The 13,360-nt window shown below is 37.5% G+C and overlaps 1 protein-coding gene across 10 annotated transcripts in view; it reads right to left on the bottom strand.

The window, feature by feature from the left end:
* Positions 1–925: 925 nt before the first annotated feature.
* Positions 926–13,360, bottom strand: part of ZFX (zinc finger protein X-linked) — a 67,831-nt gene continuing 55,396 nt past the window's right edge. For 7 of the 10 annotated variants that reach the window (XM_015127106.3, XM_077988320.1, XM_077988319.1 and 4 more), the window contains 5 exons: positions 9,465–9,614; positions 9,089–9,232; positions 8,570–8,722; positions 7,903–8,043; positions 926–6,795 (listed from right to left, as the gene is read on the bottom strand). In XM_015127106.3, the coding sequence (XP_014982592.1) occupies positions 5,612–6,795; positions 7,903–8,043; positions 8,570–8,722; positions 9,089–9,232; positions 9,465–9,614 (1,772 nt within the window). In that variant the 3' untranslated portion in view covers positions 926–5,611. The remainder of the gene's footprint in view (positions 6,796–7,902; positions 8,044–8,569; positions 8,723–9,088; positions 9,233–9,464; positions 9,615–13,360) is intronic. The other 3 variants (XM_077988323.1, XM_077988322.1, XM_077988321.1) reach the window with 1 other exon arrangement.

Here is a 13,360-nt window from a genome sequence, read left to right as displayed (position 1 = left end):
AGGATGACATAAGGGAACTCTTCTCCCCCTTTTCCTGTGTCCTAGCCTGGGAGGGCTGGAGTAGATGCTCCCTTTCTCTGATGAGAGAACTAGTCTCTTGATAGCTCACAAAGGAGTGGAAGGTAGGCCCCATACCTTCAAATGACTGGCTACATCAGTCAAGGCCTACATTGGAGGGAAATAGATTGGAAACAAGCTCATTTCAGCCTCTGGGTCTCCCAGTCCAGCCTTACTAGAATAAATCACACACCTAATGGGTGGTTTCTGGTCTATTTTCAATGTGGTTGGAACTCAAGAGGGGAGGACAGGTGACTAGAACCTTCAAAACCCCAACAGATGGCTTTACAATACCTCTCATTTCAAATAATCTCAGACAAAAGGAAATGAGTTCTGCATTTAAAAGCAGAAACTGGCCTCTTAAAAAGCAAAATAATATAGGTCTAGTTAACTATTCTATAATTTTAGTCGACATGTTTAGATACTTCTGTGGTAGTTCACATAGCCAAACAACATCGAGAAGTCCTGAGCAAGTTTTCAGTAGCCAAGTCTCCTAGTGGCTTTACAGTCTCAACAGGTCACTGTAATGCCAGATCCTTTGTGTCCACCAATACCAGCAATACAAGTAACATGGGAGACCAACTGAATAGGAAAAACCAAGTAAAGGAAAGTAATTCTTGATTTTGACCTCAAACTTGATGGACTGAGTATTTCCATCAGAGGTCAGAACATGATTTTGAAATCCAAGTTGGTACAGATGCTACGCCTATATGCACCAGTGATATGTTCCTTGGTGCTATTATTAGTGTTGAACTACTGAAGGGAGTCGAATCACCTCTAGCAAGTTGGGAATTCATTAACTGTGTAATTTAAATCTCCTCATTTCGAGTGTATACCTTGTCTATAGCCAACACTCCACTAGGGTAACTTAAAACAAAATAGTAATTTATTTACAATAGCAAAGATGTCAAAAATAACAGAAACAATATATAACAAATCCAAGATTTTTATGAAAAAGGCAAACAATATATACACGAAACCAAAGATGAAACAAAATCCATAGGGTAAACTTAATTTGACCTTAACTAAACAGTTACAGAATGTGGCAAAATGGTTTTTTTTTTTAATTATGATTTACTTAAGTAACCCTGGGCCAATTACACACACACACCCACACCCACACACACCCACACACACCCACACACAATCTTTTTCAGCCCTTCTCTTTTAAATGCTGAATCTTCCTCTGAACTCAATTTACCTTTGAGGAATGTAACTATGGGAAGCCACACAAGATTTAGGAAGTGCAGGCTATTTACATGTGCGCTAAAGGTATACTTGTTGACTTGGCAGGCTTACACTTTTAAAACAGCAAACGGAAGGTATCAACTGTCTGGGTCCTATTTTTCTCTCACTGTTCATTTCTGATTTTTTGTCATTTTCTTATCTACCACACAAAATGTTGAACCAGTCATCTTTTAGGTTCCTCAAGTGCTCTAAAAGTGTTTCCCAAGTTTGAACAGGCATCAGAATCACCTGGAGAACACGTTAAAACAAAGATCGCTGGGTCCCACACCAGTTTCCCAATTCAGTACGACTAGGGTGGGGCTGAGAATTTGCATCTTTAACAAAGTCCCAGGAAATTAAGATGCTGCCAATGCTGCCCGGCCACACTTTGAAAACCACTGCTCTGAAAGACTGTCCCTTTAAGATACTGATTGGCCATGTTTTTCCTTACATGAATGCTAGAATTTGTGGGAAATGAAATTGTTAATACTGGGATTCCCAGAGAATACAGCAGCACATTATCTGACTTGTTGGATCACAGACAGGTTAGGTGTCATTTGTTAGGTGTTCCATTACAAGTTTTTCAGTATGCTATGGTTTTGTCTGATTTATGGCTCTGGACAGTGACATTCTTCACATTCCCTTCGTCATTTACTTAAAATTTTGATTTATTGTTTCAACTATTAGGCAAACATTTGTTTGTTCATACAGTCGGAAGAACTGCAGAATCTTGTCTATAAAATCAAAGATGGCACAACTCTCTTTTGACTCCTGACATTTACTTAACTGCCGATTTTTAACTGTGGCAATGACCATTCTCTAGTATGTTAGCATCTACTAGAGTCCTCTAAACTGGGCACCAAGTGGTAACTCGAGGGCACGATTTCTGCTGTGGAGGTGGTAACAGTACCCACTGATTAAATATGCTGTAAATTAATACTGAAATGAACTTTATTTAAAGTGCTCTCAAAAACCACTTTATGCATGGGTAATTTATCTCGGGGAACTGGAGATGCTAATAAAACAAATCCTTTATAAAGATAAAAGAAAAACTGAATTCCAAGGACATGCTCATCAAAGGACTCACCAATCACCTCTTAACTTCTCTGAAATATTACTTGCAAATTCACAGAACTGAAATGTTACCAGTATTTGCATCCAAGTCACAAAATTCAAAGCAATCAAGCACTTTGCATTCCACTGCTGTGAAAAAGGAATTAAGAAATGGGGGGATGAAAATAATCCACTGCTTTTGATGTTTATTAGGTTTACAAAAACTGTACATTTTTTTTTCCTTAAGAAAAAGCATTAACTTAGTACTGGTATCAAATAGACTAAACATTCAATAACAGGAAAATATTCTGATTTTTATTTTTGCACGTTATTCTCAAGTACACAATTACAATAATGTCACACATCCCTATATGATTTTCTTTTTATGTATTTTACTTTCTTTACAAAGTGTACAGAGGGAGGGACATACAATATTTAATAGGATATTTCTACAGAACAATAACTTATATTATGTCCTTGTAAAAATCTGTACCTCTTTAAAACATTTAACTGAAACATCCATTTTTTTTTAGCTTTGCTAATCAAAATTGTTTTAAGAATTAAAACTAGGTTGTAACTAATGTCAGTACATAACAGTGACTACGATTTCATTTTCTCTTTATACAGACAAATGTTTTATCATATTCACTTGACCAAACCCTTAAATACCTTTTAAAGGTTTTAATATTGTGCTTTAAAAAGAAAAGAACTGTGTATGATTCCAGAGTATGTAAGAGAAATATAAAATGTGTGAAGTGTTGTGTTCTTTATCTTTCAGTTTATTTAAAAAAAAAAAGACCCAATCATTTATATTTTCTGTATTAATTTTATAGGATTTAAAATTAATACATTTCCACTTTCATTTAAGTGTTTTTACATTATTTCTGGGAAAATAAAAATTAAGGGAGATTTTAAAGGTTCTCACAAAAAAACAGACAGAGCTTTCAAGAATCGCAGGGCAATGAATCACGGATCACAAAATTGTAAGTTACTTTAAAAAAAAAAAAACACACACATTATAGGGGCCAAGAAGGTACAGGAATTTCCTATAAGATAGGCTAGGAAAACCCATGCCTTGACTTTGACTGGCATTTGGGCTAGAGTTCACACCTGCCTAAAGCACTTGATTTAAAACTAGACTAAATCAGTCTAGCACTTCAGGTTTGCCAAACACCAAATATTTTTATTTCTAACCCTAAAAATGTAACTCTTGAATACAAACATCAATGGCAAAGAGAAAGATGAAAGGTAAAAACCTAAGTACACAGGGGACAGAGCACCATAATGAGGTGGCAAGGCAGCTATAGGGTGGGAAGACAATTTCTAAATATCCTACAATGTGCTAGATGCAGATGGACCAATAGCCAACTGAAGGGACCCCAAAACTGTTTTCTGTTCTCCAAGATTCGTCTTAACACAACCAAGTTCTAATTAACTGAGTTTCTTTTATGACTGTATGACACTGATTCAGACCTATGTGGTGTCTAAGCATGGTGGCTCACGCCTGTAATCCCAGCACTTTGGAAGGCCGAGGCAGGTGGATCACGAGGTCAGGGTTCAAGACCAGCCTGGCCAAGATAGTGAAACCCCATCTCTACTAAAAATACAAAAAATTAGCCAGGCGTGGTGGCAGGCGCCTGTAATCCCAGCTACTTGAGAGGCTGAGGCAGATAATTGCTTGACCCCAGGAAGCAGAGGTTGCAGTGAGCCAAGATCATGCCACTGCAGTCCAGCCTGGGCAACAGAGCGAGACTCCATCTTAAAAAAAAAAAAAAAAACAAAAAACCTTTGGAAGACTTAGTGATGTTCCAAATAAGGCCTCAGACTTTCCTTATCTACTTAAAACACATCTTTACATTTTAATCAAAGCCAACTTGAGTGTTAAGTTTTTAAAGTTTGCTAACTGTAACTGTCTGAGAAATACCAGATCGGCCTGAACTTGCCGAGTGTGATGCCATAATTAGCACCTGTTCTCTGGTCCACAGAGCCATCACTTCTTTTCCATCCCTCTCACTAGGTAAGACAGAGTTCCCTCTCGGGCTTCTCAAAGAGAACTGTGGGAGTCATGTCTGGATACTCATTTGCTTTTCAGAAAAATATAAAGACATGGAGCTGAAACTGTATGAAAACATTCTACCTAGAAACATCTTAACCTCTATTTTTCAATTACCAAAGATATTTAAAAGAAAATATCTTTACTCTTCAAAAATACTAGTGTCCTTATTTTCCTTCTAATTCTTCACCTGAGTAATCTCTCTGAAGAGCATGACTTACAAAATGCTCTCTCATGCATCCCTGGATCTTTCATGTTATTGTAAATTTAATACTTTTCATTATAGATTTTAAACAACTACTGTAACTTGGGGTTGTGTGTATAAATATATAAAATAAGCAATACACACAGGTACATGATATATATGTGTATATATATAATTCAGGGTACATTTACATACATAAAGTTGCAAAAGATCCTATAAGCCATGAGTTACCTCTAGGAGATTCCAAAATGCAGTCCTCAGTAAATGTCATTTGTAGCACAAAACCATTCCAAGACGAAGCCGCACAGACAGAATAATCAAAATACAACATGATCAAGCATAATTTTTCAATAAGGTTTTCTAAAAGTTTGCTATGCTGACAAAAGATGTAAATAATCCAAAGAAAACCAAAAGTAATATATTTGAAAAGTAAACACGAACCCAGCCACTGCTCTTAAGCAAAGCCAGGGACGCAAAAGCTCAAATGGAAACTTTCACTGTCAAGTGGTCTGAAAATATTAAGTAAATGACTTCCATGTTATGATAATTAGACCTGACTGTAAAATCTCCCATCTATATTAGTAGATGTCTCTGACAATTTTATTGTGAGAAATGTATGGGGAAGGAAAATGAGTCAACATGAATACTTTCAGAGTTACCAATATAAAGTTACCTTAAGTTAATGGTCTTAGAAGAGTACCATCAAGGTAAGCAAGGTAAATATTTAAATAAATATAAAATTCTAAGATATAAAAATTCGGTATAGAATCAGGGATTACTTTATTAAAAGTAACTAGCATGTTGCCAGTTTTCCCCATTTATTAAACAAACTGAATAGAATTCAGAACACACTACTGAACAAAATGTATATTAAAAAAAGTCAACTAGAAGCAGTAATTCTATTTGTACACAGCATAAATCAATATACAGTATTGTATGTGAACGAGACTGATTGGCTTTAAAATGAATTTTCTGCTTCAAGGCCAATATCTCTACAAACGTCTGTAGAAGTATTGTTAGGGCAGGCCAACTTCTTTATGATGTCTCATTATGTGCTGGTTCTTTTCTGAAGGTCTTCGGAAGCCTTTCTTGCAGTACTCACACCGGTGAGGATAGTCTTTCGTGTGAATGGAAATAACGTGCCGTTTAAAGCCTGAGGCATCTGTAGTGCTATACTCACAGTACTCACACTGATACACTTTCCTGCCACTGTGTGTCTTCATATGCTTTTTAAGCTCATTCTGTTGCCTAAATCCCTTTCTACATCTCTTGCACCTAAATGGAAGATCCTTTGTGTGAACTGAGAGAATATGGCGACTTAGAACAAACGGATCTGCAATCTTAAAGTCACAATGTCTACACTGGTGCATTTTTTTGCCCTTGTGGGCAGCCACGTGTTTCTTGAGTTCTGAAGGCCTATGAAAGCCTTTATCACACATGTCACACTTATGGGGGTAGTCTTTCGTGTGAACTGAAATTATGTGTCGTTTCAAATCACTTGAGTTCGAACTCTTGTGGTCGCAATGCAAACACTGGTGTGTTTTGCTTTCTTGGTGGATAAGAGCATGTTGCTGCACCTCTTTGGTATCCGAGAAAGTCAGAAGACAAATGTCACACTTGAATGGCATCTCTTTACTATGCTTAGTTTTGACATGCGTTTTCAAGTTAGAAGAGTCTGCAGACCTATATTCGCAGTACTGGCATTGGTACGGCTTCTCCCCAGTATGGATTCTCATGTGCTTTTTGAGCTCTGAGGGGTGACGAAAACCCTTACCACACTCCACACAAATATGAGGAAAGTTCTTGCTGTGGACCGCCAAGAGGTGGCGATTCAGTAACCCTTGTTCAGCTGTCTCGTATTCACAAAATTTACACTTGTGCATTTTGTTGGCTCCTTTTTCCTTATGCACCATTTTGTGAGTAAACAAAGCCCCTGCATGAGAGAAATGCTTCCCACACTCATCGCATTCTATGGCCTTCTCTGCTTTGCTGGTCAGCTTGTGGCTCTCCAGGTGGTTGTGTAAACTTATCTTCTTGTTGGTAGTGTAATCACAGTCAGTACAGCGGTATTTCTTCTTGGCAAGGTGTTCGGGATGGTTTTTCATGTGCCTTTTCAAAAAACCTCTCGACTTAAACTTCTTCCCACAAATCATGCAAGGATAGACAGTCAAAGGATGTCCATCAGGGCCAATAATTATTGCTAAGAAAGGAAAAGAAAGGAGTATGAGTGCTCAAACCAAGTTCTGTTCCAGTTTCTTTGCGAATGTAAAGCGTGGGTTCTGACCACTGTTGGCCAAGGACTCCTAAATTGGACTATTTGCTACTTAACATTCCTTTTACTGTTTTTCAACACAAGAGATATAGCAACCTAGTCATAGAGAAAATGGTCTGGAAACTTCATTCATGAGGACTGTACCACCTTCACTCCCTCTAGTTTAATAAAATTAATGAATATGTAACTTTTATCAATTAGTGATTAAACCTACAGCAATTTAGAAATTGGTGGAAAATTGGCTGGGCATGGTGGCTCATGCCTGTAATCCCAGCACTTTGGGAGGCCGAGGCAGGCAGATCCCCTGAACTCAGGAGTTCGAGACCAGCCTGACCAACATAACATGCTGAAAACCCATCTCTATTAAAAATATGAAAATGAGTGGGGCACAGTGGCACACATCTGTAATCCCAGCCACTTGGAAGGCTGAGGCAGGAGAATCACTTGTACCCAGGAGGCAGAGGTTGCAGTGTGAGTTGAGATCACGCCACTGCACTCCAGCCTGGGTAAGAGAGCAAGATTCTGCCTCAAAAAAAAATAAACAAACTGGTGGAAAATTATTCATAAAAATAAACTTTGGTGACAAAAATTTCCACTGTTTATTCCAAAAAACATAACTTACATTAACTTACAGCAAAGTTTAAACCCATATCATCATATAAGAATAGGAATGTTGTATGAACTAAAGTACTTATCCTGCTGCTCTGTAAATTATACCTGCTTTATGCTGACATAGATTCTCTATATTTACAAAGTTAATGCTTATAACATATTTGAGGGATTTCATTCCATGTACACATAAAAATCATCCAAGTTTTGAATTTTTCTCATCCATGTTTCTCAGTCATGTACTGTTTCTTTTTATCTAAGGAAATCATTCATGAATATCACTGAATTCTGAAAATTATATTTTCAAGTTCAATAGACAAAGCTACATATGGTCTAGCAGCTAAAATGCCATTGTGACACCCCTGTGGATACATACTAGAGCTTCCTCTGAGAGCACGCTGCGCCATGGAACTCGTGCGCCCTCACCTGTTTGGTACTGCCTGGAATCAGGTCTTCTCCTTTTCTTTGGTTTTTGTTTAGCCAGTCTGCCGAGGCCAGCAGACTCATCTATGTGCAAGAGGGCACTTGCAGTGCCATTCCGGTTTTCAATTCCATCAGAATTATTACCTAACAATGTGTATTAAAAAACAAAATTATACAGTATTATAAATTTTAAAGAATTAGGAATTCTTTATTAACTACAACAACGAAAAGTAAGCCATGATACTCATGAATGACAGAAATTCCCCATTCTAGGTCATGGGTTTTATGAGCACATTTATTATCGTGAGACCGTAGGAAACGCCTAGCTTCCAAAGCTAAAAAACGCATGTCAGCAGTTTTGCCCCATGGACTCCCTTGTCTCCCAAAATGAAAAAGTCATGGGCCAAATATAATCAAGATGAAAACTTTCAGCTTGAAAGCCTGTGTACTTCTTGCAGTACTTCCTTCTACGTAATATACACATGAAAGAAATTCCTGTTAAAAATAAACACAAAATGTAGACTTTATACTCTAATTCAATTCAAATAATCCTTACAGGACACTGGTATTTCAGACTTCTGAAACCTAAGACTACAGAAACCATTTTTCAATCATGGATTCATGTTCAAGAACCAACTTCTTCAATGCTAAGAGGTGCTGGGCAACTTACCATAAGCTGCTGCCCATGCGATCGGCATGAAGGTTTTGATTTCATTGTCGTCCATTTGCTGCTCATGCACAGCAGCGGCTGCCGCTGCTGCCGCAGCATCCTCCTCTCCTACAATCACTTCCATATAAACTTCGTCAGCGATTTCAGCAACATCTAAGTAAAGTAGAAAGTTACAAAAACTTCTGTGACCAGGTTTACAGAAATTACAGGAAACATGTTTTTATTTGAATTCAGTTAATAGACAAATGGAAAGAAGGTCCAAATATTACATACCTAGAACATAGCTTTCACGTAGTAAGCACTCAATAAATATTTGTTGAATGAATCATTCACTTCTTGGCTTTCACCATAACTTGGTTTTAAAGCAACATTATAAGCATACATAAAAGAGTCACTGATGTTTCCCTTGGAATGTAGTAGCATAATCATCTCTAAAATAATGCTACTTATTTCAAACGCTGGTCACTTAAAAGCTCCAGAAACATAAAAGTTTCTCCCACAAAAAGGCCACCTACTTACTTAAATCTTCATCTTCTGGCTGAGAGTCATTGACAGTCATATAAACCATCTTTTCCCTGGGCACACGAATACTGCTGTTCTGATCAAGCAGTTCAACTCCATGATCATTCTCAGGCTCACTCTCCACAATGTCTACAGTTCCACCTATCCGAGAAGAAGACAGCTTCAATAATTTATTTGAAAACTTCATTTCCATCTATTTCTTTTTACATACTTTTCTTATTACTTTTTACAAACTTTGCTATTACGACATTGGAATTCTTATACAAAAGTTACTTCAGAAAAGATTCCAAATGTTCTCAATCTAAATAACCCAAAAGTAATCAGGCTGAAACATTTGGATGAGGATGTACAATGTCTAAACACTTCTTCTTACCTAAGTCATCTTCTCCAGGGTCAGCTTTAAAAATGTACACCTTGATGACTTCAGGGCAAGTGCCATCCACTTTACAAGGATCAATTTCCGACTCTGTGTCCATGGTCATTCCGGAAGAACCGTCGTGTTCTATTTTGCCAGCATCATCCACTAAAAAGGAAGGAAATAAATCACAAATAATAATAGATATTTAAATAAAATGTTACTCTTTGCAAAAAAAAAAATTTTTTTTTTGAGATGGAGTCTCACTCTGTCACCCAGGCTGGAGTGCAGTGGTGCGATCTCAGCTCACTGCAACCTCCGCCTCCCGTGTTCAAGCGATTCTCCTGCCTCAGCCTCCTCAGTAGCTGGGACTACACGCGCCCACCACCACGCCTGGCTAATTTTTTGTATTTTTAGTAGAGACGGGGTTTCACCGTGTTTTCCTAATCCACCCGCCTCGGCCTCCCAAAATGCTGGGTTACAGGCATGAGCCACTGCGCCCGGCAAAAGTTCTTTTACAAATATAATCTCTAACTTGATTCACATAAAATTGGATTTTACCTATACAAGTAAAAGATTCAATAAATACATTTCTAAAGACTTCTAAAAACAGAAGAAGATATTAAAGCAAAAAATACTATACATAGAGAAAACTCCTGGTAGCCTAGAAAACTGTAAATACAAAAGAATATACTTATAGCCTTTGCTAAGCCATAAGGTAAAAGTACTCCTATATTAAAGATATTCTTCTAATACTAAAACCTTCAAAGAACTGGCCAGGTGCAGTGGCTCATGCCTGTAATCCCAGCACTTTGGGAGGCCAAGGTGGGTGGATCACTTGAGGCCAGGAGTTTGAGACCAGGCTGGGCACCATGGCAAGACCCCCATCTTTACCAATTTTATATATATATTAAAATTTTATATATATATAAAATTTTTTTTTAAAAAAACACATACAGGCTATTATACCTTCTTTAATGAGAGCAATGGGTGTATGAGAATATGTTTAAATTCACATATTGCTGCATTTGCCACCAAGGACCTAGACTCACTATTGTCATAAACTAAAATTGTGTGTGTACGTTATACGTATTTACATTTAAGCAGATTGAAGTTGAATTTCCGTTGGCCATCTCATTGCGGTGTACCTTTCTGGCAATCATGTTTTGATTATTTTCAAATGTATCATTCTATTGGCGACAGATCATATCAAATGATACTCAAGAATATATATGTGTGTGTGTGTGTGTGTGTGTGCATATATATACATATGTGTGTACATATATATACACACACACACACAAAAATTAACTGGGCATGGTGGCACGTGCCTGTAGTCCCAGCTACTCAGGAGGCTGAGGTGGGAGAATCACACAAGCCTGGGAGGTCAAGGTTACAGTGAGCCAAGATAATGCCACTGCACTCCAGCCTGGGTTACAGAGTGAGACCCTGTCTCAAAACAACAACAACAAAAAAAACTTAGAAGAATGTCCTAGAAGTAAAATCAAGAAATAGTCTTCATATATAAATATTTTATAAGCAGTACTTCATGGTCACTATTCTTGAGTATCATTCGATATGATCTATCTCCAATAGAACAATACATTTGAAAATAATCAAAACATGATTGCCAGAAAGGTACACCGCAATGAGATGGCCAACGGAAATTCAGCTTCAATCTGCTTAAATGTAAATACGCATAACGTACACACACAACTTTAGTTTATGACAATAGTGAGTCTAGGTCCTTGGTGGCAAATGCAGCAATATGTGAATTTAAACATATTCTCATACACCCATTGCTCTCATTAATGAAGGTATAATAGCCTGTATGTGTTAAAAAAAAAAAATGAACAAATGAAAGAGAGACACAGAGGGGGATAAAAAGAGAGAGAAAAAAAAAGAGATACATATGACTTCCAATAGTAGAGACTCGGGGGATATACAACAAACATCACATTTATTTATTTATATTTTTATTTATTTATTTATTTATTTATTTATTTTGAAACAGAGTCTCTGTCATCCAGGCTGGAGTGCAGTAGCACAATCTTGGTTAATTCTGCCTCCTGGGTTTAAGCGATTCTCCTGCCTCAGCCTCCCAAGAAGCTGGGATTACAGACGCCGGCCACCACACCCAGCTAATTTTTGTATTTTTAGTAGAGATGGGGTTTCACCATGTTGGTCAGGCTGGTCTCAAATTCCTGACCTCAAGTGATCCACCCACCTCGGCCTCCCAAAGTGCTGGGATTATAGGCATGAGCCACCGCGCCCAGTCAAACATCACATTTTTTAAAACTTTACAAAGTAGCCAAGAAAGTAAGTGTCCTGTTCTTCCCAGGACCTGCAAAATAAAGCCGCAAAAAATGGTGTCTTCAAATAACAGACTCTGGATTTGAATAAATACCAACCAAAAGCATAATCCCCATATAATGTAGCCTTACATTACACGTCACTTATGGGCACTGACTGCTATCTCTAGCTCAACAAAAAGTGTAGCAAAGACTAATGAAAAGTTAGCACCCAATACAATTTAATTTATCACAAAAGTTGGGTTTTTCAATGTTGAGTCCATTAGTGAAACTCTCAAGGAATGTTCTCTCTGCTCTAGGCCCAGCTGGTCTATCTGGCATAGTGGAAGACCAACTAGAGGGGAGCAGGACCGAGGCCCAGAAAAGAAGGCTCATTGAGCTTGTTTGTAATACCTGCAACAAGCCTTTTCATTTCCCCTTTGCCCTTTTAGTTCCCTTTCTGGTGTTCCTCTGCTAGATCTATCTGTTTTCCTTTTGGATGGACATTGTTTTATTCAGTTCAGCAAACAGTGAATCACAACTACATTAGACTCTAGGCAGGTATTGGAGATGCAAATATGAAAAAGTCAAGGGCTCCAGAAATTTACAGTCTTGTGGCAAAGTGAACAAGTAAACAGGTGGGTATTTTTAAATGTAATAATAATAATGCAGCTACCATTTACTAAGTGATTATGGTAAGTACTACTTAATACTTACAACAACCCTGTGAGGCAGATGGTACAATATTCTCTACATTTTACAGTAGAGTAAACTGAAGTTTAGAGAGGTTGAGTAAATTATCTGGAGTCACACAATTCACATCTCAAGCTACGCTGGTCCCAGTCAGGGCTCGTCAACTTCTGGAATTTGGAGCATGGGGTTTAAATTGGTAGAGGCAACTGTGATTTTTGAAAAATCAAAAAATAGTGTAACTATCTAAACATGCTTTCTTTTCGTGGAAAACGAATGAATGTGCTCATGACTCAGGCAGGCATAATTAGTATTGCAACCAAGGCTAGGTGGTGGTGATTCTGACCACTATAACTTTTAACACTCACAGTCATCCCTTGTGTAATTTACACCCGTTATACCAAGACAGAACTCAGATTCTGACATCTTTGAAATGATACTTCTGCAAAGTTCTGTCACAATCTCCAGCTCCAAAAACTGTGTTTACCTAATCAAAATTCTTACTCAGAACATCAAGATGAATCTACTATCTCAAAAGCCAACATTAAAAAACAAAAATACAGTGACAAATTATCAACTTAACTTCTGACTTATTGAGAATCAATACCATCCACATCCCAAATTACGTGCAAAGAAAAGCTTGAAAATGGCAGCCCCAAACCTTTGTCATTTACAAACATAAAAATTATAAAATGTAATCAGCTTGTTTCAAATGCAAAGTTCAAGAATCCCAAACTCTGGGTCACTGAAAGCAGTTGTTGTTTTGGTCTATTTTTGATATCATTAATCACCAAACTACATTCTAATATATCTTCAGTTTCAAAACCAAACAAGTCACTTAAAAATGCACTTGTTGATAAATTATACTTTTTCTTACATAAATTGAAATGAAAGTCATTTAAGAGAAAAAAGCAAAAGCTTGTTTATGTACGT

The sequence above is a fragment of the Macaca mulatta genome, chromosome X (genome assembly GCF_049350105.2).
Source record: "Macaca mulatta isolate MMU2019108-1 chromosome X, T2T-MMU8v2.0, whole genome shotgun sequence".
NCBI lineage: Eukaryota > Metazoa > Chordata > Mammalia > Primates > Cercopithecidae > Macaca > Macaca mulatta.
This window is presented reverse-complemented; position numbering and strand designations above follow the sequence as displayed.